The 20,350-nt window shown below is 46.3% G+C and overlaps 1 protein-coding gene and 1 long non-coding RNA gene across 3 annotated transcripts in view; one reads left to right on the top strand and one right to left on the bottom strand.

Annotated features, from left to right (window-relative positions):
* Positions 1-1,630: 1,630 nt before the first annotated feature.
* Positions 1,631-3,047, bottom strand: LOC122460824. Its single transcript, XR_006282349.1, has 2 exons — positions 2,784-3,047; positions 1,631-2,246 (listed from the first exon to the last, which is right to left on the bottom strand). It is a non-coding gene; the product is annotated as an uncharacterized LOC122460824 (long non-coding RNA).
* An 8,039-nt stretch (positions 3,048-11,086) lies between these two features.
* Positions 11,087-20,350, top strand: part of DHRS7 (dehydrogenase/reductase 7) — a 62,297-nt gene continuing 53,033 nt past the window's right edge. Inside the window, exon 1 of one of the 2 annotated variants that reach the window (XM_038404364.1) lies at positions 11,087-11,360. In XM_038404364.1, the coding sequence (XP_038260292.1) occupies positions 11,231-11,360 (130 nt within the window). In that variant the 5' untranslated portion in view covers positions 11,087-11,230. The remainder of the gene's footprint in view (positions 11,361-20,350) is intronic. The other variant, XM_038404365.1, reaches the window with a different exon arrangement.

Here is a 20,350-nt window from a genome sequence, read left to right on the forward strand (position 1 = left end):
CTTTTCCAATTCCAATATATATTTTTTGAGATGGGGCAACCACATCTGCATGCAATAGTCAAGATGTGAGTGTACCATGGATTTATATAGAGGCAATATGATATTTTCTGTCTTATCTATTCCTTTCTTAATAATTCCCAACATTCTGTTTGCTTTTTTGACTGCCACTGCACACTGAGTGGATGTTTTCAGAGAACTATCCACAATGATTCCAAGATCTCTTTTTTGAGTTGTAACAGCTAATTTAGACCCCATCATTTGATATGTATAGTTGGGATTATGTTTTCCAATGTGCATTACTTTCCATTTATCAATATTGAATTTCATCTGCCATTTTGTTGCCTAGTCACCAAGTTTTGAGAGATACTTTTGTAGCTCTTTGCAGTCTGCCTGGGACTTAACTATCTTGAGTAGTTTTGTATCATCTGCAAATTTTGCCACCTCACTGTTTACCACTTTTTCCAGATCATTTATGAATATATTGAATAGGACTGGTCCCAGTACAGGCCCCAGATGGACACCACTATTCACCTCTCTCCATTCTGAGAACTGACTGAACTTTATTCCTACTCTTTTGTTTCCTATGTTTTAACCAGCTACTGATCCATGAGAGGACATTACTTTGCTTAAGAGCTTTTGTTGAGGGACCCTGTCAAAGACTTTTGAAAAATCTAAGTACACTATATCCACTGGATCCCCCTTGTCCACATGCTTGTTGATCCCCTCAAAAAATTCTAACAGATTAGTGAGGCATGATTTCCCTTTCCAAAAACCATGTTAATTCTTCCCCAACAAATTTATGTTCATCTATGTGTGTGACAATTTTGTTCTTTACTATAGTTTCAACCAGTTTGACTGGTACCGAAGTCTGGCTTACCAGCCTGTAATTGCCAGGATCACCTCTGGAGATCTTTTTAAAAATTGGCATCACATTAGCTATCCTCCTGTCATTTGGTACAGAAACTGATTAAAATTATAGGTTACAGACTACATTTAAAAAGAAAAGGAGTACTTGTGGCACCTTAGAGACTAACAAATTTATTAGAGCATAAGCTTTCGTGAGCTACAGCTCACTTCATCGGATGCAGTGAGCTGTAGCTCACGAAAGCTTATGCTCTAATAAATTTGTTAGTCTCTAAGGTGCCACAAGTACTCCTTTTCTTTTTGCGAATACAGACTAACACGGCTGCTACTCTGAAAGACTACATTTAGTAGTTCTGCAATTTCACATTTGAGTTCCTTCAGAACTCTTGGGTGAATATCATCTGGTCCTGGTGACTTTTATCACTGTTTAGTTTATCAATTTGTTCCAAAACCTCTAATGACACCTCAATCTGGGACAGTTCCTCAGATTTGTCACCTAAAAAGAATGGCTCAGGTTTGGGAATCTCCCTCACATTCTCAGCGATGAAGACAAATGCAAAGAATTAATTTAGTTTCTCAGCAATAGTCTTATCATCCTTGAGTGCTCCTTTAGCATCTCGATCATCCAGTTGTTACCCAGGGTTCTTTTAACCCAAAGTTCTTGGTAACGTTTACTCTGTGTGAAGTGGTGTCAGGAAATAAATCAGGGGAGACACGGTCATCTGACCGATAGATGGCTGGCATAAACAGGACAACACAAGAGTGCTTTCACTTAAAGCTAAACTTTACTTAATCTCAAGCACTTACACACGTCTGCAGCAGGTTAGTAAAACACCTCCGACCCTCGATAATTACTGAAGCTGAGCGTGGCTTTCAGGTGGCACTGTAACAGGCTTCTACTGGCCAGGTTTCCATCTGCAGGGGGGGACCAAGATGCGTCCAGAGGGAGCGTCCCTGAAGAGCCCCTCCTGAGAAGTCCAATTACCTCAAACTTTTCCCCCTTATTTATACATTAGTAATACAATGACATATCCCTTAAAGAAAACTTGCTAAGCAAGCAGGGTTAAAAGGTCAAACATCTTATGAAAATCAATTAGCCAGAGATTTTTTTTTTCAGAGTGTCCATGCCTTTGGGCCCTGACAAACATTCCCGGGGGCACTATAAACAGACTTCTTGTTTTTCTAAAATACATGCATCAGCAATTTCAACACTCTTAGCAGGAAGGGCGTGGGGTCAAGCTGTCCTGTCTGTGGCACCCAAGACTCCCTCCCCCCCTATCTTGGTTACACTGAGGCCTTTGCATGACCAATTTACGACCTGCTGACTTGGCAACTTTTAGCAATAAGCAAGAATGGTTCAGTATAGCCTGCTAACTTGACTACTGTTAGCAACAAAAAGAAAAGGAGTACTTGTGGCACCTTAGAGACTAACAAATTTCAAAAACAGACTCCAACGAGAGACTGCTGAATTGGAATTTGCAAACTGGATACAATTACCTTAGGCTTGAATAGAGACTGGGAATGGATGAGTCATTACACAAAGTAAAACTATTTCCCCATGTTATTTCTCCTCCCACCCCACCCCCCACTGTTCCTCAAATGTTCTTGTTAACTGCTGGAAATAGCCTACCTTGCTTGTCACCATGAAAGGTTTTCTTTCTTCCCCCCCTTCTCACCCGCTGCTGGTGATGGCTCATCTTAAGTGATCACTCTCCTTACAGTGTGTATGATAAAACCCATTGTTTCATGTTCTCTGTGTGTATATCAATCTCCCCTCTGTATTTTCCACCAAATGCATCCGATGAAGTGAGCTGTAGCTCACGAAAGCTTATGCTCAAATAAATTTCTTAGTGTCTAAGGTGCCACAAGTACTCCTTTTCTTTTTGCGAATACAGACTAACACGCTGTTACTCTGAAACCTGTTAGCAACAAGTGATAGTGGTTTAGGCACTTTACCGGTTTGCCAAAATCTCCCCAAAAACAGTGGCCCCACTGGTTGTTTACCAGACTTACTGCTTCTGATATTCTTAAACAATTTAACTGTTACTTTCTGAGTCTTTAGCTAGCTGTTCTTCAAATTCTTTTTTGGCCTTACTAATTATATTTTTACACTTCAGTTGCCAGAGTTTATGCTCCTTTTTATTTTCCTCACTAGGATTTAACTTCCACTTTTTAAAGGATGCCTTTTTGCCTCTCACTGCTTCTTTTACTTTGTTGTTTAGCCACGGTGGTACTTTTTTGGTTCTCTTACTAGGTTTTTTTAATTTGGGGTATACATTTAAGTTGAGCCTCCATTCTGGTGTCTTTTAAAAGTTTCTATGCAGCTTGCACGGGTTTCACTTTTGGCATGGTAATTTCTGTTTAATTGCCTCATTTCTGTGTAGTCCCCCTTCTGAAATTAAATGCTACAGTGCTGGGTGGCTGTGGTGTTTTTCCCGCCACAGGGGAATTGTATTATGGTGTGATTATATTGTTTTGACAAATAAAATATGCAGAATTTTAAAATGTTGTGTGGATAATTTTTTATATTTTGGCACAGAATTCCCCCAGGAGTAACGTAGCGAACTTGCAGACAGTTCAACTGAACTGCAGGCTACTGAGTGGGAGCCAGTATTTTCTCCTCAAAGCCCATGTGCTACAGATGCTTTCTTTGTTTCATTACTACCCCCAACACCTTGACAAATTCTGGTGCAAGGGTCAGTCTGTTTCTCCCAAACCATCTGCTTTTTTCCCATTTCATCTCTTATGCAAGCTACCATAAAACCACCTTTTCTCTTACTATTTTTTTATTTGTATTCTGATAGTACCTAGGAGGCCTGATCATTGTCCTAGACCTTATATACAGAACAAAGAGAAAGTGCCTAACCTGGTGAGTTTACACTCTAAGGCCATGTCTGCATTATCAAGTTTTGTTGACAAAAATGAATCTGACACTCAAAAGTCAACATAATAAAAATCAGAATCACATGTTCACACTTGCTCCCTCTGTTGGCAGAGTGCATCCATAGTGGGGGCACTATCATTGACAGCATGAGCAATGCACTGTGGGTACCTATCCCACAGTCCAGCTCGACACCTTCTGTTGCTAGGTTTTGTGAGAAAGTGGAGTGGATTGCGGCACATCCTGGGATTGGGCTCAATGTTCCAGCACTCCATGGGTTTCCAGCTTTCTTTTGCAGCATTTTTGCAATGGACCTTCTTTGCTGTGCAACCCGGCATCTTTGTGAGAAGGGATGGATCCCGCATTGCTCTCCTATGCTCTGTTAACTGTCATGAAGATGAATGCTCAAATAAATTTGTTAGTCTCTAAGGTGCCACAAGTACTCCTTTTCTTTTTGCGAATACAGACTAACACGGCTGCTACTCTGAAACCTGTCATGAAGACATCGCAGATGGCAGTGCAGTTAATCGTGAAGTTCCTTACTGAAGAAGACTTGCAGGCACCCAACATTCTGTGTGATATGGATAGGAGCAACTTTAGATTACTTTTGGCATTCACAGAACAGGTGCGTAGGGTAGACCATTGCTTTTGGGCTCGGGAAACAAGCACTGAATGGTGGGATTGTATCGTCATGCAGGTGTGGGATGAAGAGCAGTGGCTACAGAACTTTCGGATGCAGAAAGCCACCTTCCTGGAACTATGTGCAGAGCTCACTGCCCCAGCACTAAGGGCAGCTCTCATTCTGATGTCCTTGCGCCGATTGGTAGAGAAGCGTGTGGCAATCACTGTGTGGAAGCTGGCGACTCCAGATTGCTACCGGTTGATCGCTAATCAATTTGGAGTAGGGAAGTAGACTGTTGGGGCTGCGTTAATCCAAGTGTGCAAGGCAATTAATCACATCCTGCTACGAAGGACCATGAGTCTGGGAAATGTGCATGAAATAGTGGACGGCTTTGCAGAAATGGGTTTCCCTAAATGTGGAGGGGTGATAGATGGCACACACATTCCAATTTTGGCACCAGACCATCTTGCGATAGAGTACATCAATAGGAAGGGGTACTTCTCCATGGTGTTGCAGGTTCTTGTGGGTCACCGTGGGCGTTTCACTGACATCAATGCGGGATGGTCCGGGAGGATGCACGATGCATGCATCTTCAGGAACACTGGTTGTATAGAAAGCTACAACCGGGGACTTTCTTTCCAAACCGGAAGCTTATAGTGGGGATGTTGAAATGCCCATAGTGATCCTGGGATACCCGGCGTACACCTTACAGCCGTGGCTCATGAAACCTTACACGGGAAACCTGGATAGCAATAAGGAGTGGTTCAACAAGAGGCTGAGCAGGTGCTGGATGACAGTGGAATGTGCCTTTGGCAGATTAAAGGTGTGTGTTGGCAATGCCTTTATGGCAGTTTAGACCTTAATGAAGATAATATTCCCATGGTCATAGCCGCATGCTGTATGTTGCATAAGCTCTGTGAAGCTAAGGATGAAAGGTTTGCTCAGGGCTGGGGTGCTGAGGCAGACCAGTTAGCAGCTCAAAATCAACAGCCAGATACCAGGGCTATGAGAGGTGCCCCGAGGGGGGCAATTTGAATCAAAGAGGCTTTGAGGCAACACTTTGAAAATGAGAACCAATAATGTATATGTCTGCGATTGGTGCTTCAATGTTACATTATATGTAGTTTTCCTAGGAAGCAATGGTGACATTTGGGGCCTTATATTCCAGTAAGCAAATGATTAAAATGCCTGTGCATGTATTGGTAGTGCTTGCAATCTCAATTTGTAGAGAACAAATACAGATCAGTTACCATTTGAAAACTTTGCTTTTATTGCACAGGAAATAGCACACACAGACATACAAAGACGGTTGATGGGAAAGGAGGAACCAAGGAAGGACAGACTTTCACATATATGTGTAGATCCATCTATCATTGTGCAAGTTGTATGAGGGAGTGGAGTGAATGGGAAACCGAGAAGTCTCGGTGCGAAAGGAATGTGCGGACAGAGTTGCGGGGGCGGGTCGGGGGGGGGCCATGGGGAAGAGTTCTGAATGTGCTGCAGGGGAGGGTGAGCACGGATCTGCTCAGTCTGCAGCATTATTAAGGACTTTAGCATCTGTGTTTGCTCCTCCATTACTTTAATCATCTGCTCAGTTGCATCCTTAAACTCCTGATTCTCTTTTATGTCTTGCCGTTTGGCTTCCCAGCACTCCTTGCGTTCCCTTTTCTCTGCATTGGAGCACTGCAGTACCTCCCAGAACATGTCTTCTTTGCTGCATCTTGGGCACTTTCTTATCTGGCTGAGATGCTCGGCTGGGGTGCATGGGGTGTTCCTGAAGGCCACATCTGGTGAAGCACAGGGGACAATGCTCAGAAGCAGGATTGTTTAAATTCACACACAGCATTGAAATTTCAGTTAAACAAACATTTTGCAACATTGCAATCACCCTCACTGACCCTAGCCAGGCACACATCTCTGTGAACACCAAAAGCATGGTGAGTGTTGGGGGGGGGGGAAGGCCCGCCTCATGGGGAAAAGAGCATACTCTCTTTGCAAGGGTTGTGGTGCAGCATACTAGGAAAAAATTCTAAAATTCTCCCACACTTTTCCACAGGTGGGGATCATTCTAGCAGATATCTCACTGCTATGGGTAAACAGGGAAATGAGGGTACATCTACTCCATGCTTGTGGCTTCCACCCTGTTCCCTATGCTGTTCACATGTTGCAGCTTTGGTCCCTGCACAAGTGATTGCCGAATGGCACGGGAAAGTTTCCTACAATGGGGGAAGGAACAAAGCTGCTTTGCCACAGAACCTTTTGCAGAGGATTGCAGAGTACCACCAGGAAACTTTCCTGGAGATCTCTCTGGAGGATTCCCATGAGATCTTGGCTTGCATCAACACCCTGTTCTGCCATACCGATTAGCTACACAGCGAAATGTGCAGCTCACAGAAACACAGCCAGCCTTCCACATTTCTATACCCTGAACCCATCTCTGCACTACACAAACCACAGCCACTTACCAGGCATCTCCTCTCTTGCTTCTTGCTCACCTGAGAGCAACTGCTGAGACTGGCTAGACACCTCTGGAGTGGAGAACAGCTCCTGGCTGCCTGCCCCACTGGGTGACCCCACAGGGAGCTGCACATTGTCATCTAATGCCACCTCTTCCTCAATAACTTTGTCCTCCGGATTAGGTCCTCTTTCCACTGCCTCCTGATCCGCTGAAGTATCCACTGGGCTCTTGGCAGTGGAGGTGGGGTCGCCACTGAGGATAGCGTCCAGCTCCTTATAGAACTGGCAGGTTTTAGGTGAAGCATCGGATTGACGGTTTGCTTCCCTCGCCTTATGGTACGCCTATCTCAGCTCCTTTATCTTCTCTCTGCACTGCAGTGTGTCCCGATCATAGCCCTTTTCACACAAGCTTTGAGAAATGTGCCCACAGGTATCCCAATTCCTTTGGCTCAAATGCAGCTGTGACTACACAGCCTCTTCTCCCCATATACTCCCCATATCAGATCCACAGCTCAACAATGGTCCAAGTGGGAGAGCGTTTGGTGTGATAACCTGCCATGGTTACCTGGGAAGATGCGATAAGACCTCTCCACAAAGAGCCAGAAGGAAATGGAATTTCAAAAATCCCCAGGACTTCTAAGGGGGAGGAGTGGATGGTTGTTTATCTGGCTGCAGGACAGTGGAGTTCAAACTGCTGACTAGAGCGGTCAGCATGGGCCTTGTGAGACCCATACTGGAGGCCAATTAAAGCGATGAACTCAAGCAATTTAGAGGAAAAAGATGTACGTCTCTCGTCGGGGTGGTTGTATTTTGTCACCAAAACCGGACATTTTCCCCAACAAAAGTCACATCGCAGTGTATACGCATTCACTGTTTGGTTGACAAAAGGCAATTTTTGTTGACAAAATTTGGTAGTGTAGACAAGGCATAAATATAAGATGAGAGAGAACGGGTGGCTACAACAAAAGTTATGGGGAGGTAAGAATGAGATAATTATGGTATGAAAAGTGTGGTAATCTTCCTTCAACTCCATCCCAAGACCCACTTATATTGTGATGTCCACAAGAAATTAGTCCACTAATAATGATTAGCTCAATGGCCAAGAGAGGATAGTGGCTATTTACACAAAGAGTAAAAAATATTGACGTTATTCCTCTGTTTTCCCATTTTGACCCAAGTGGTTAGCCAATTTTTGGAGCCCAGTGGGTTGTTTTGATTAGGAGCAGAAACTGATGTTGGAATCAGATATTTCTTTGGCCAGGTGCAATCCTATTTATTTACGAAGAGTGTACAAAGTCCTGTTTCCCTGAGCACCACAGGAATCAAACAGGAAATAATTTATTTGCTCACAATTCTAAACTTCTTTCAGCCAGTACTCAGTGCTAAAAGCTCTCTAACCTTTTTCTCAGGGCCATGATCCCAGTGGATGTTCTGATTCCTTGGCTTTCTGCTCCTGGTCTTTCTACTTCTCTGGTGTTTTTCCTGCTTCTTTCTTTCCCACAGACACAGGTACCTCCACCAAACAATATCCAGTGACACCCCCCCTCCCCTATGTGCCTTGCATGTACTTCTGTTTTGGGTGATGATCTGCATCTGTGTTTTGACAGGAGGCTGCTATTGTTTCAGCTTTCTGGTTCCACACTGCAGCTTAATTTTGTCCAACAAAATCGTTACTCCAAATGAAGGGTGGCTGTTACACTCACCAGATCTGGAAACGGAGGCACAGAAAGATTAAAGCTAGAATTTTCAAATAAGATAAGGCATCTAAATCGATATTCAGGCATCCATATAAAAGTGATTTGATTTCTAGAAGTTCTGGAGTCAATTGGATCTGTGGGTGCTCAGCACTCCTGGACTTGGGAGCTTAACATTAGGCATCTGAGTCTGAAAATGTTGACCTATGTGACTTGTTGAGGGTAGGGAATCAGTGTCATTGATGAAATTAGTCCCTTGCTTAGTCCACACTGTCTCTCGTTCTCTTGAGGTGCCCCTCATCATCATATATCACAATGGCTGCTCGGCAGAAAAGCTGGCCCAGGGAGCTTGTGATGGCAGTGCTGTTATCAGTGGTAGTCCAGATGGAACTGCTCCTTACTGCTGCCAACCAAGCTGGGTTCTTCCCCAGCATCAAAGGACCCATGGTTGTGTTTTTCCTGGATCCTAAAGGCCAGCCTTAGGTGTCTGTAATAGGACTGTGAATAACCTGTGATCTTCAGGAAAACATATTGCCAACTTTCCAACCCTAGTGATCAGTGTGCAGTTGCAAGGCTATTTTACTTTTTAAAAGACAAAAAATGGAAGCTGGTATGCTCCTTTACACTTCCAGGTGTAAAACAGGAGCAGGGGCAAGAAGGAGGAGGAAGGCAGCCCCATGCTTTGTGGGCTTACAAAAGCTGTTTCTGTTTATGGAACAAGTAAACAATATAAATCAATTCCCCCTTCTCCCACAATAGAAATGACCCATCCCACTTACCACTATGGCAAGCCTTCAAGGCCGAGGAAAGTTAACACCAGGGACAGGGCTAGTGTGTACTGATCCTAGTTCTAATCCTGTAGCATACGGCTGACCTCTCACCCACTATTTATCAGCTGGCTCAGCCTTGAGCTGGTTGGCAGGCCAACTTGTTGGCCAGAAGCTGAGCCCGCAGCGAGGCTGCAGTGTGAGATAATTCCGAGGCTGGGGTTACTGTGGAAAGGTCTCAGAGGAGAGGTTTCAGAGTAGCAGCTGTGTTAGTCTGTATTCGCAAAAAGAAAAGGAGGACTTGTGGCACTTTAGAGACTAACAAATTTATTAGAGCATAAGCTTTCATGAGCTACAGCTCACTTCATCGGATGCATTTGGTGGATCTCCGCTCTGTTTTTTCCACCAAATGCATCTGATGAAGTGAGCTGTAGCTCACAAAAGTTTATGCTCTAATAAATTTGTTAGTCTCTAAGGTGCCACAAATACTCCTTTTCTTTTCTCAGAGGAGAGTTACTGGGGGGTGGAAGCGCAGATACTGGAATTAGGATAAGGTGAGGGACTAGGTCACAAGCAAGGGAAGGGAGGAGGGGAGAGGAGGAGTCAAGGGGGAGGTGGGGAAGCTTTGGAGTGGGGGAGGGGAGTCAGTGGGGAGCAGGGGTCGGGGGGGCAGAGGGGAGCCCCCACGGGGGAGTCTGTGGGGAGTGGGAGCAGCTCCCATGGGGGGGAGAGGATCAGTGGGGAGCAGGGGTCATGGGGCAGAAGGGAGCTCCCATGAGGGGGGTCAGTGGGGAGCTCCCGCAAGGTGAGTCTGTAGGGAGGGGGGCAGCTCCCGCGGGGTAGGGAGAGGGGGTCAGTGGGGAGATCCCGCGGTGGAAGGAGGGGAGCGGGGGCAGCTCCCGCGGGGCGGGGAGAGGGGATCAGTGGGGAGCTCCTGTGGGGGAAGGAGGGGAGTGGGAGCAGCTCCCGCAGGGCGGGGAGAGGGGGTCACTGGGGAGCTCCCGTGGGGGGGAGTCTGTGGGGGAGGTCAGTGGGGAGCTCCCGCGGGGGAAGGAGGGGAGTGGGAGCAGCTCCCACGGGGCGGGGAGAGGAGGTCACTGGGGAGCTCCCGTGGGGGGAGTCTGTCGGGAGGGGGGGTCAGTGGGGAGCTCCCGTGGGGGCAGGAGGGGAGCGGGGGTCACTGGGGAGCTCCCGTGGGGGGAGTCTGTCGGGAGGGGGGGTCTGTGGGGAGCTCCCGTGGGGGCAGGAGGGGAGCGGGGGCAGCTCCCGCGGGGCGGGGAGAGGGGGCCACTGGGGAGCTCCCGTGGGGGGAGTCTGTCGGGAGGGGGGTCACTGGGGAGCTCCCGTGGGGGGAGTCTGTGGGGGAGGTCAGTGGGGAGCTCCTGCGGGGGAAGGAGGGGAGTGGGGGCAGCTCCCACGGGGCGGGGAGAGGAGGTCACTGAGGAGCTCCCGTGGGGGGAGTCTGTCGGGAGGGGGGGTCACTGGGGAGCTCCCGTGGGGGGAGTCTGTCGGGAGGGGGGGTCACTGGGGAGCTCCCGTGGGGGGAGTCTGTCGGGAGGGGGGGTCAGTGGGGAGCTCCCGCGGGGGGAGTCTGTCGGGAGGGGGGGTCAGTGGGGAGCTCCCGCGGGGGCAGGAGGGGAGCGGGGGCAGCTCCCGCGGCGGTGAGTGGAGGGCACAGCCGGGGGTTCGGGTCTCCGGGACGCTTCGGAGGCGGTGCCCCAGCTCCCAGCTCCCCGCCCCTTGTCGCTGGGGTGGGCTCCCCCCGGCCTACCCCGCCGCGTCCCCGGCTGCCCGCCAGGCCCGCGGCGGCCACTCCCCGGCGGGGGCGGGCTTTGTGCCGCGGCGGGACTGGAGCAGGGGCGGGGGTCGCTCGCCCGGGGTGGGGCTGCCCTGGGCCCTTCATAAATCCCCCGGGCTGCGCGGGCCCCGCCAGTGCGCTCCGGCCATGGAGTGGGCCGTGCTCCTCCTGCTGCTGCTGGCGCTCTGCGCGCTGCTCTCCCTGCTGGGCCGCTGGCTGCTCGGCTTGGACGCCGACCTCACCCTGCTGTGGGCCGAGTGGCGGGGCAAGAGGCCAGGTAACCCCCCGGTAGTGCGGTGCCCGGGGGCGAGCCCTGCCCCATCCAGAGCTGGGCGCAGGAGCCGGGGGGGGGGGGGTAAAGCCTGGTGGGGGTAGCGCCAGCCTGTGCCTCACTGGGGCTTTTGTGCCGCGGGGACGCTCATTTGACTCCGATTTAGCTAAAGGGGTGGATCAATTAAGCTACGATAAACCCCCTTGTGGACCCTAGTATTCACCATCCACGTGGCCGGAGTCCACTAAACGGAGTCGCTGCCACTTTGCTGCTGAAGAGAGTGTTCACACCCGGGTTTATGCAGTTTAACTAATCCACTTTGGCCACACACGTTATAGTTAATGTGGATTGTTTTCCTCCGTGCCCCAGTGTAGACAAGCTCTGGGGTAGACTCAAGCGAGTGTGTGGGGCTGGGGGGGATAGTTGCAGGGCTGTGGTCATGGTGTAGAAGCCAGAGGAGGGGTCCTGGTGTAATGGGGGTGAGGAAAAACCGTGGAGTAAGAGTGGGATAGTCGCAGGAAAGTGTAGGTGGGGGTGGGATATTTAGGAGTCTTTGCCACATCCCTGTGCATACTACCTCTTGAAAGAAACTGTAGGCTGGAAATAACCTGCCTCTGACCAGATAATGCTGATGTTTGTGCCCTGCACAGCTGTGGGAAAAAACGGGGAAGAGATCTTTTGAAAACATTTCTGTATTCCTTATTAGTGCCAACCAACGACTAGGTGCTTCACAAATGTGCAGGGAACGAAAAAAGTCACCCTCGTACCTTTAGAAAAAGGCCAGCTATTTAAACATTTTGACATTAGGGCAGAAAAGATAATCCGCAAGACTTGTCCATCTCCCTAGCATCTGAGTTCTCATCGGTGGACATGTGAAGATCTAATGGAGATGGTTATGGAAACTTCTGTAAGAGGTTTCAATCTAGTTTTTAGTCTGTTTTAAATACATGCCCACCAATATAGTGCTAATAATTCTCTTTCTAGATTTATTCTAGTATGATGTCTAATTTGTTCACATTGTTACTTTTATAGCATCACAAGCTTGCTAGGTATTCTACAGAACAAATAAGACTGCACTATTTAGAAAGAACAGAATGAATAAAGTAACAAATAAAATGAGGGGATGTGGGTGAGATAGGACAAGGATTGCAACAGTTTACAAGCAAGTGTTACTGCTTCCTCTGTCTCCTCCTGCTCCTGAATTTGCAAGCTGCTTAGACCTTCTGTAAGTTTCCTTCTCCGTGTGTCAGGCTAGCTTCCCCTCTTCAAATCTGACTGTCTTACTTTGTCAATTAAATTCAGCCCAGGCGCTAAGTTTCCACTCTCATAAAAACTGTTAATTAAAAAGCCAATAAGGAAATTGTGTGTTTTCAAACTCTCTGTATAATGTCCTTCCAAGAGTTTTCCCTTTTCTTTTCTTTATTGCCTTTCAGCACATCCTGACATCAGAAGGATTTCACAATTTATGCCTTTTGATTTTAAGTTCAGTAGGATAGATAACAAGTCTCTTACACGGTACAGTGCCATGTGCATCAATGTTAAAAAGTTCAGTGTTAAATAACAGTTATAACTATCTGATGGATCTTTCTAACATAGTTTTCTTGACTTTACATTTTGTTTCAGTGCTGTCAGGTTGTTTTATAGCTGTTCATCAGTCCCTCTCCCACTTGATCATTCTTTTTTTCTTTTGGTCCTGTTTTGGTTCCCATATTTTTTAGTAGCTATATGTAACCTGTCTTCAGGTGAAGATGCAGCCAACATATTCTCAGTTCTTTGATTGGACATAAGCCAGCAAAACTGGCCTTGTAGAAAGCAATGTTGATACTTCAGAAATGGATGCCTTGTGGTTTATTATTGCTAAGGCTCACAAGATATTAGGCATTGTATAAACATAAAGGAGGTATGGTCCCTGACTCAAAGAGTTGACAATCTATGGCTTGATACTGCAGGCTGCTTTGTGTGGTCAAACCCTATGCCTATGGGACTTCACATGGACACAGGATCCAGCTGCTCCAAGTGGTTTGTAGGATTCGGGCCAAAGAGTAAGGGTATAAGATGCAAATAGAAAGGTCAAAATGATGATCTGGCCATAGACATACAGGCAGCTTTGTGGAATCTGCTCATGACTTCCGTTTCACTGAGATGACTATTAAAATCCTGTTTTGAGGATAAAGGGAGGCCCTATTTAAGCACTGCCAAGAAATCTATTTGACTTCTTGAGGTCCCTTCCTCCTATTCTACTCAGTGCAGCATTCTGAAAGTTGATTATAACATCTTAATTAGAATGCTGACCAAAAGATTAGCACCTGTAATATAAAAAGGAAGGTGGTCTTATGGTTAAGACCCTGGACTGGAAATTATAAGACCAGGGCATTTCTTCCCAGTTCTGCAACAGACTGAGTGATTACTTTGGGGGTGTTAGTAATAACTGGTTCTTAACTGTGAGCCTTTGAAAATCAGGTTTTGCTCAAGTGCAGTATATTATGCCAGGTTTCAGAGTAACAGCCGTGTTAGTCTGTATTCGCAAAAAGAAAAGGAGTACTTGTGGCACCTTAGAGACTAACAAATTTATTTGAGCATAAGCTTTTGAGCTACAGCATAACTCTTTCACTAAGGTGATAATGGTTTTCAACTTGGGGTCTGCAGACCCCTAGTGGTCCACAGACTATGTCTAAGATTGCCAAAGGGATCTGCACATCCATTTGAACTTTTTTTTTTCATTTGCAGACCCCTAAAAAGGTTGAAAACCACTGGTGTATAGCTAAGGAAGGCTGTGCTTAAGCTGTAGACTGAAACATTAAGGGTATGTTTACGCTGCATTTAAACATGCTGCAATAGTTTAAAAGAAAACAAAAACAGTGGCTCTGAGATTCAATGCCTGGGTCAGCTGACTTTGGCCTGGGCTCTGGAGCTAAAAATAGCAGTGTAGACACTCAGGCAGAAGCCCAGATCCCACATTTGGGGAAGATCTCGGAGCCTGGGCTTCAGCCTAAGCATCTACCTGCAATTTTATAGCCCTGCTGTTTCAGCCCCTTGAGCCCCCAAGTCTGCTGCGGGCTCGCTGTGGTTATGCTGCAGGTCTCTTGTTGCAGTTTAGACATACCTAGTATGTGCAGTTTGGCAGAGGCAAGATCTCCATAGGATTCCTTGGCCTGAGTCCTTTGCTCAACCCTCTTGTGATGCCAGAGGATTAAAGGAGGACGACTCCAGCATGCCTTTTAAGATGTGTGTGGGAGCCGTTCTCTGAAGCATGTTAGGAACTGCATTGCTCCTTAAAAGTTTGCAAGTTGGCCTGCCTCCTGTGGAATTCCCTACTGTGTATAGGACAGGCTGTTCCAAAGATGTTGAGCCAAATAGCTGCAGGTTGTGAAATTTAAACATGCTTTTGCTCAGCAATCAGAGCTTCAAATGCTGTCTCCCTGCATAGGTTTTTATGGTGATGGTTGGCTGATCGTCTCTGGGTGCCTTGCAAGAAGGACCAAGGCAAGGCCAGGTCCAACCAGCTGAGGTTCTTCCGCCTCCCTAAGTGGTCGCTAGGTTGTGTGTGTGCGTGCGCACATAGGCACACACATGCCTCTCTTTACCCACTTCAATCTCTTTAATGGTTGGTTGCAGATATTGGGGGAAGGCTAGGCTAAAGAGATAAGTCTTGCATGCCTTTTAGAAGATGGTGAGGTTTGTGGTCATTCATGCTTCTTCCAGAAGTGTGTTCCATAGTCTTGCGCGAGGTGATGGGAAAGTGTTATCCCTGCTTTAAGAGTATGACCCTTGAGAGTGACTGTTACACTCCTGAGAAGTGTAACAGTCAGAGGATTGAGACATCTCCCTCAGTGAGAGATGGTCATTTGAGGCCCTTCAAGTTACTTACAATGATAATCTCTATTTTCAGAGTAGCAGCTGTGTTAGTCTGTATCCGTAAAAAGGAAAGGAGTACTTGTGGCACCTTAGAGACTAACAAATTTATTAGAGCATAAGTTTTCATGAGGTATGCATCTGATGAAGTGAGCTGTAGCTCACGAATGCTTATGCTCTAATAAATTTGTTAGTCTCTAAGGTGCACAAGTACTCCTAATCTCTATTTTGAAATTATTGCATGGGGAGCCAGTGTACTGAGTGAAACAACTGTAAGCCCTTTGTGCACCTCATTTTGCTCAAGAAGCAGGCTGAGTTTTGGACTTTTTTTTTTTTAAAAGGTTTGTGCACTCATTCCCAAGCATGGGGTGTTGCCATAATCCATTCTAAAAGTCACATAGATGGGGCTCACGCTGGTCTAGCCCTTAGCTGAAAATAGATACTGCAACTTTCTTGCCAGTCACAGAAGGCTTCAGCACAGACTAAAATTCCCAGGGTTCGAGGAAGGCATGTACTGCCACAGCTTCACTGGTTTGGTACCCAAGTTAGCTAGATTTAAAGCTAGCTTGGGTATGTCTACTTGAACTGCAGTTACACTGCACAATTGTAGTATAGACATTATCAGCATCTGAGCTGAGTGAGAGATAGAGAGCTGTGTGTTGTCTTACGTGGCAACAATATGCAGACCATGCTGTCTTCTACCATTGGCTTAATTAGGCAGGAATGATAGCACTGGCTGTAAATAAGGTTTCCCAACACTTCCCATTGTAAGACCCTGTTTTCAGCTGTTTATAACTATCTGGGCTGAAATTTTCCATGCTGGACGTCAGCCTCAGGCTGAATTGTTTTGCAAAACTTGGGACACAACTCTTCAGCCATTTCAGACAACCAAGCTATGGAAAAATACAGTGCTTTGCACATGTTGAAGTCTGGTTCCTTTTGAAGTACCTCCATACTTTGGAGCAGGGACTGGAAATTGGTGTGACAGAAGGATGCGTCTTTTGTGGTCCCCATGCTAAATTTGGGCACAGTTTCTAAGTTTAAAAAAAAGCCCACATTTTGCATATACTCAATAGAGACTTCAGACATTTTAGTGCTAAATTTGAAGACCATTCCATCTTTACTGGGCATGCACCAGCATGGGGCTGAGTAGGACTTGCCCTGCAATTGCAGCTCTGGGGTATTGTCAACCAGGCACCTGAATGGAGAGCAGTAGAAAGCAAAACATTCCTTTTTAGAAGGAAATGTCCCCCCTCTGATCATCTTGACTGGCGAGTCAGAGGCTATGTCTTAAAGAAAAAAAAAATTGATAAGTGTGGGATAACTAATGCATGGTAGCGCTCTTGCTGTAAAAACATAGTGGAGACAAGACACTTTAGTTCTACCATGAGACAAATTATAGATGAGGTCCATCACAGGGGGATAGATTGGCAAGATCAGCACTATACCCATCTACCTTGTAAACCCAAGGGCCTTGTCTTCATCTAGAATTTTGAGCAACAAGGATAATATGTTATCTCAATGTAAAAACAAACAAATCTTGGCTTTACTATCTGAGACACTGAGAAGAGTCTCCCAGCAAATCAAGTCCCCTTCTAGTTAGAGCCCTCAAATGCCTTTGATTATATCTGGTTTATCAGACCAGAACACTCCTCACATAAGTCTTTACTAGTTGTTCTGGTTTATTACCATACTAGATAACCCTCCAGTCTCCAACTGCATAGTGGCTTGTGTGAAAGTCATCACTGTCTCATATGCATTGTCCTTGTTAAACTGGCTTGAGGAGTTTCTTCTTCTTCTTCTAAGGCATATCCACTCTGGTAAATTTTTCACCCCATCTATAGATCTTATCAGCCAGAGAGGCAGTAACTGTGAAACCAATTTCTCTGTCATAGAGGCAGGATGCATTTCCTCCCCCCCCCCCCATTTTTAATTCCTCTTATAGGAATTCCTGATCATTGTGAAATAAAAGCTATTGACAGATCTTTTTCAAACATTAGAATAACAATGAAAAGGAGTACTTGTGGCACCTTAGAGACTAACAAATTTATTTGAGCATAAGCTTTAGTGAGCTACAGCTCAGTGAGCTGTAGCTCACGAAAGCTTACGCTCAAATTTAAGGTGCCACAAGTACTCCTTTTCTTTTTGCAAATACAGACTAACATGGCTGCTACTCTGAAACCTGTAAGAATAACAATGGTGTCTATAGACCATAAATAAGATCAACATTCCATGCTAAAGGCTTTCTGAACTGCTAAACTCTCACATTTTGGACAAACTATTTCCATTCCACTTGCCTATTACGGGTCAAATTGTCAGCTGTTGTTAATGAAGTAAACACTAGTTGAGTATTTGTCTTGATGTTGGAAAAACAAAAGGAAAACTTTAGCATATGCTAGATTGATGCAACATAAAAACCCTGATAGTGTCCAAAAATCTGTCAGTGAATGAAAGCAGAGTGATATAAAGTTGTACATTCTTATCTTTTTAATATACAGTATATGAAGCTATGAATAGGTAGGACCCTACCAGATTCACAGTCCGTTATGGTCAATTTCACAGCCATAGGATTTGAAAATTGGTAAATTTCACGTTTTCAGATGTTTAAATCTGAAACTTCATGGTGTTGTAACTGTGGGTGTCCCACCCAACCCAAAAGGGGATTGTGTGTGTGGGGGAGGAGGGGTTGCAAACCTGTTGTGAGGGTGGCAATTCCAATAAACTCCCCCTTCTGTGATGTCTTCAGAGGTGGACTCCAAAGGCAGTACTTCCTGCAGCCTCGGAAGGTTCATGGTGTGTGTGTGTGTGGGGGGAGATCTGATCTCCCCTGTGCTGCTGGGAGTGCCCCAGCCCAGGTCCCCTAGCTGCTAGTCCTTGCCAGCTGGGGAGGGACAAGACTTGCTCTTCCTCTGCATGGCTGCTCTTGGGTACCTCTCCCAGCTGCAGATAGCTCCACATGCCCCCCACCTCACTTCTTGAGCCCATAGCTCTGCAGCCGCAGGGGAAGGGGTCACTGTACAGGATGCGTCCCCCCCCAGATGCAATTATTAGCTTTTATCAATAAAATAAAGGTCATGTGAACTTGACAGGATTTATTGATTGACACTTTACAGCAGCATATCACACTGAGACCTCAACTCACTGATTGATAGATATGGACATTGGGGAGGTTTTGTAGTGTAGTGATCTCAATTGATTGCCTACCAGAAGACACCTGGATTACTGTAAAATGAGTGCCCAAAGTAAATCAGGGGGTCCTGATGTAATGGTGGTGAGGAAAAGCCATGGAGTAAGAGTGGGATAGTCACAGGAAAGTGTAGGTTGGGGTGGGATATTTAGGAGTCTCTGCAGATTGTGTGAAAGAACTTGGAAGCCAAATTCTACATGCCAATGGTGACAAACTATTTTGTACAAGCTGCAATGTTTCATTTTATCACACGTCGGGCAACAGTTCAGCACCACTTAGACTCAGAAACCCATAAAAGACGGCTGCAGATAGTGCGTTGCTGGTAAACAAAAAGTTTAAAAAACAAACAATTTCTTCTCTTTTTTTAGAAGATGACAGAGTGCTCTGATACCCGTCAAAAAGGCTCAAACGTTTCAACAACCTGAAGCAGGGTTCCTAAAAGCAGTGTGCATTTCTAGCCCTGCAAAAATGCACCTGTTGAAGGTGGATTTAACCTCGCTTACTGTAATTCTTGATTTTGATAAGAATTGTAGGCTGGAGATGACCGCTTACAAAAATACTGCGAAAGAAGTGGACTGTGGTTTGCCTGTGCTGCAGTTTTGGATATCAGTGGAAGGCTGAATCCTGCATCTTGCAAGGCTTGCTCAGCGCTGTCTGACAAATCCAACAAACTCCGTGGATGCAGAGACAGCCGTGTCTACCCATGGAAAGGTGTTTTCAGCACAGAGACAGGGAATGAAGGAAAGACAGTTGCTGGATGCTCCATGCTGACATTCAATTAATGATGACCTTTGAAACACACCCACACACACCCACGCACATGTTTTTGTTAACTTAAGACTGTGGCTCTGAAGTTTGAGGTTACCAATTGAGATCACTACCCTACAAAACCATTTCAGATGCCGTATCTACCAATCAGAAAGTTGAGCCCTGAGTGTGATTTGCTGCGTAAAGTGTCAATCAAAAATTCTGGCAAGTGCCTCATCTAGCTAGCTTTTTTAAATAAGCTAATAATTGCATCTGGAATCAGGGGCAGTTTCCTGTACAATGTTTTCTCTCCAGAGAAGAGAAAGGGGGGGGACAGGAAGTGAGTGGGGAGGAGGGGTGTGGAGAGATGCCTAAGAACAGCCCTGCAGGGAAAGAGCAAGTCCTGTCAGGCCCCAGTTCTGCCTGGACTACCAGCTAGAAGCCCCATGCTGGGGCACTCCCAGCAGCACAGGAAAGATCAGACCCAACTGCACAAGCCTTCTCCAGCTGCAAGAACCTCTGGGGCTGCTGCCCAGTCCCAGAGCATCCTACAGCAGGGGGAGGCACCCAAAGGTGGGTCTCAGCAGCTGTGCAGAGTATGGACAAGTCCTGTCCCTCCTCAGTCCAGCCAGAACTAGGAGCCCCTTGGCTGGGGCACTCCTAGCACCGCGGGGGAGATGGGATTTCACGGGGAAGGGGTTATTTCACAGTCCGTGACACATTTTTCACTGCAGTGAAATTGTTAGGGCCATACAAATACAGGTGGAAGTCAGCTATAACAGGATTTAAAAGAACTGGATAAATTCATGGAGGCTAAGTGCATTAATGGCTATTAGCCAGGATGGGTAAGGAATGGTGTCCCTAGCCTCTGTTTGTCAGAGGGTGGAGATGAATGGCAGGAGAGAGATCACTGATCATTACCTGTTAGTCACTCTCTTTGGGGCACCTGGCATTGGCCACTGTCGGCAGACAGGATACTGGCCTGGATGGACCTTTGGTCTGACCCAGTATGGCTGTTCTTATGTTCAGTTCAAAAGTCTTTCCATGTGTGTTCCATCTATGTGATGGAAGCATGCCTGTCATCGCCATCATAAACATCTGTTAGTTATCTGCTGCCTGTGTTATCCAGGATTTTTAGAACCCAAAGCAGTGGTAATTTAACTGTTTTACTCCAGGCGGTGTCAGGAATAAATCAGTGGAAACACAGTGC

This window comes from Dermochelys coriacea, chromosome 6 (genome assembly GCF_009764565.3).
Source record: "Dermochelys coriacea isolate rDerCor1 chromosome 6, rDerCor1.pri.v4, whole genome shotgun sequence".
Taxonomy (NCBI): Eukaryota; Metazoa; Chordata; order Testudines; family Dermochelyidae; genus Dermochelys; species Dermochelys coriacea.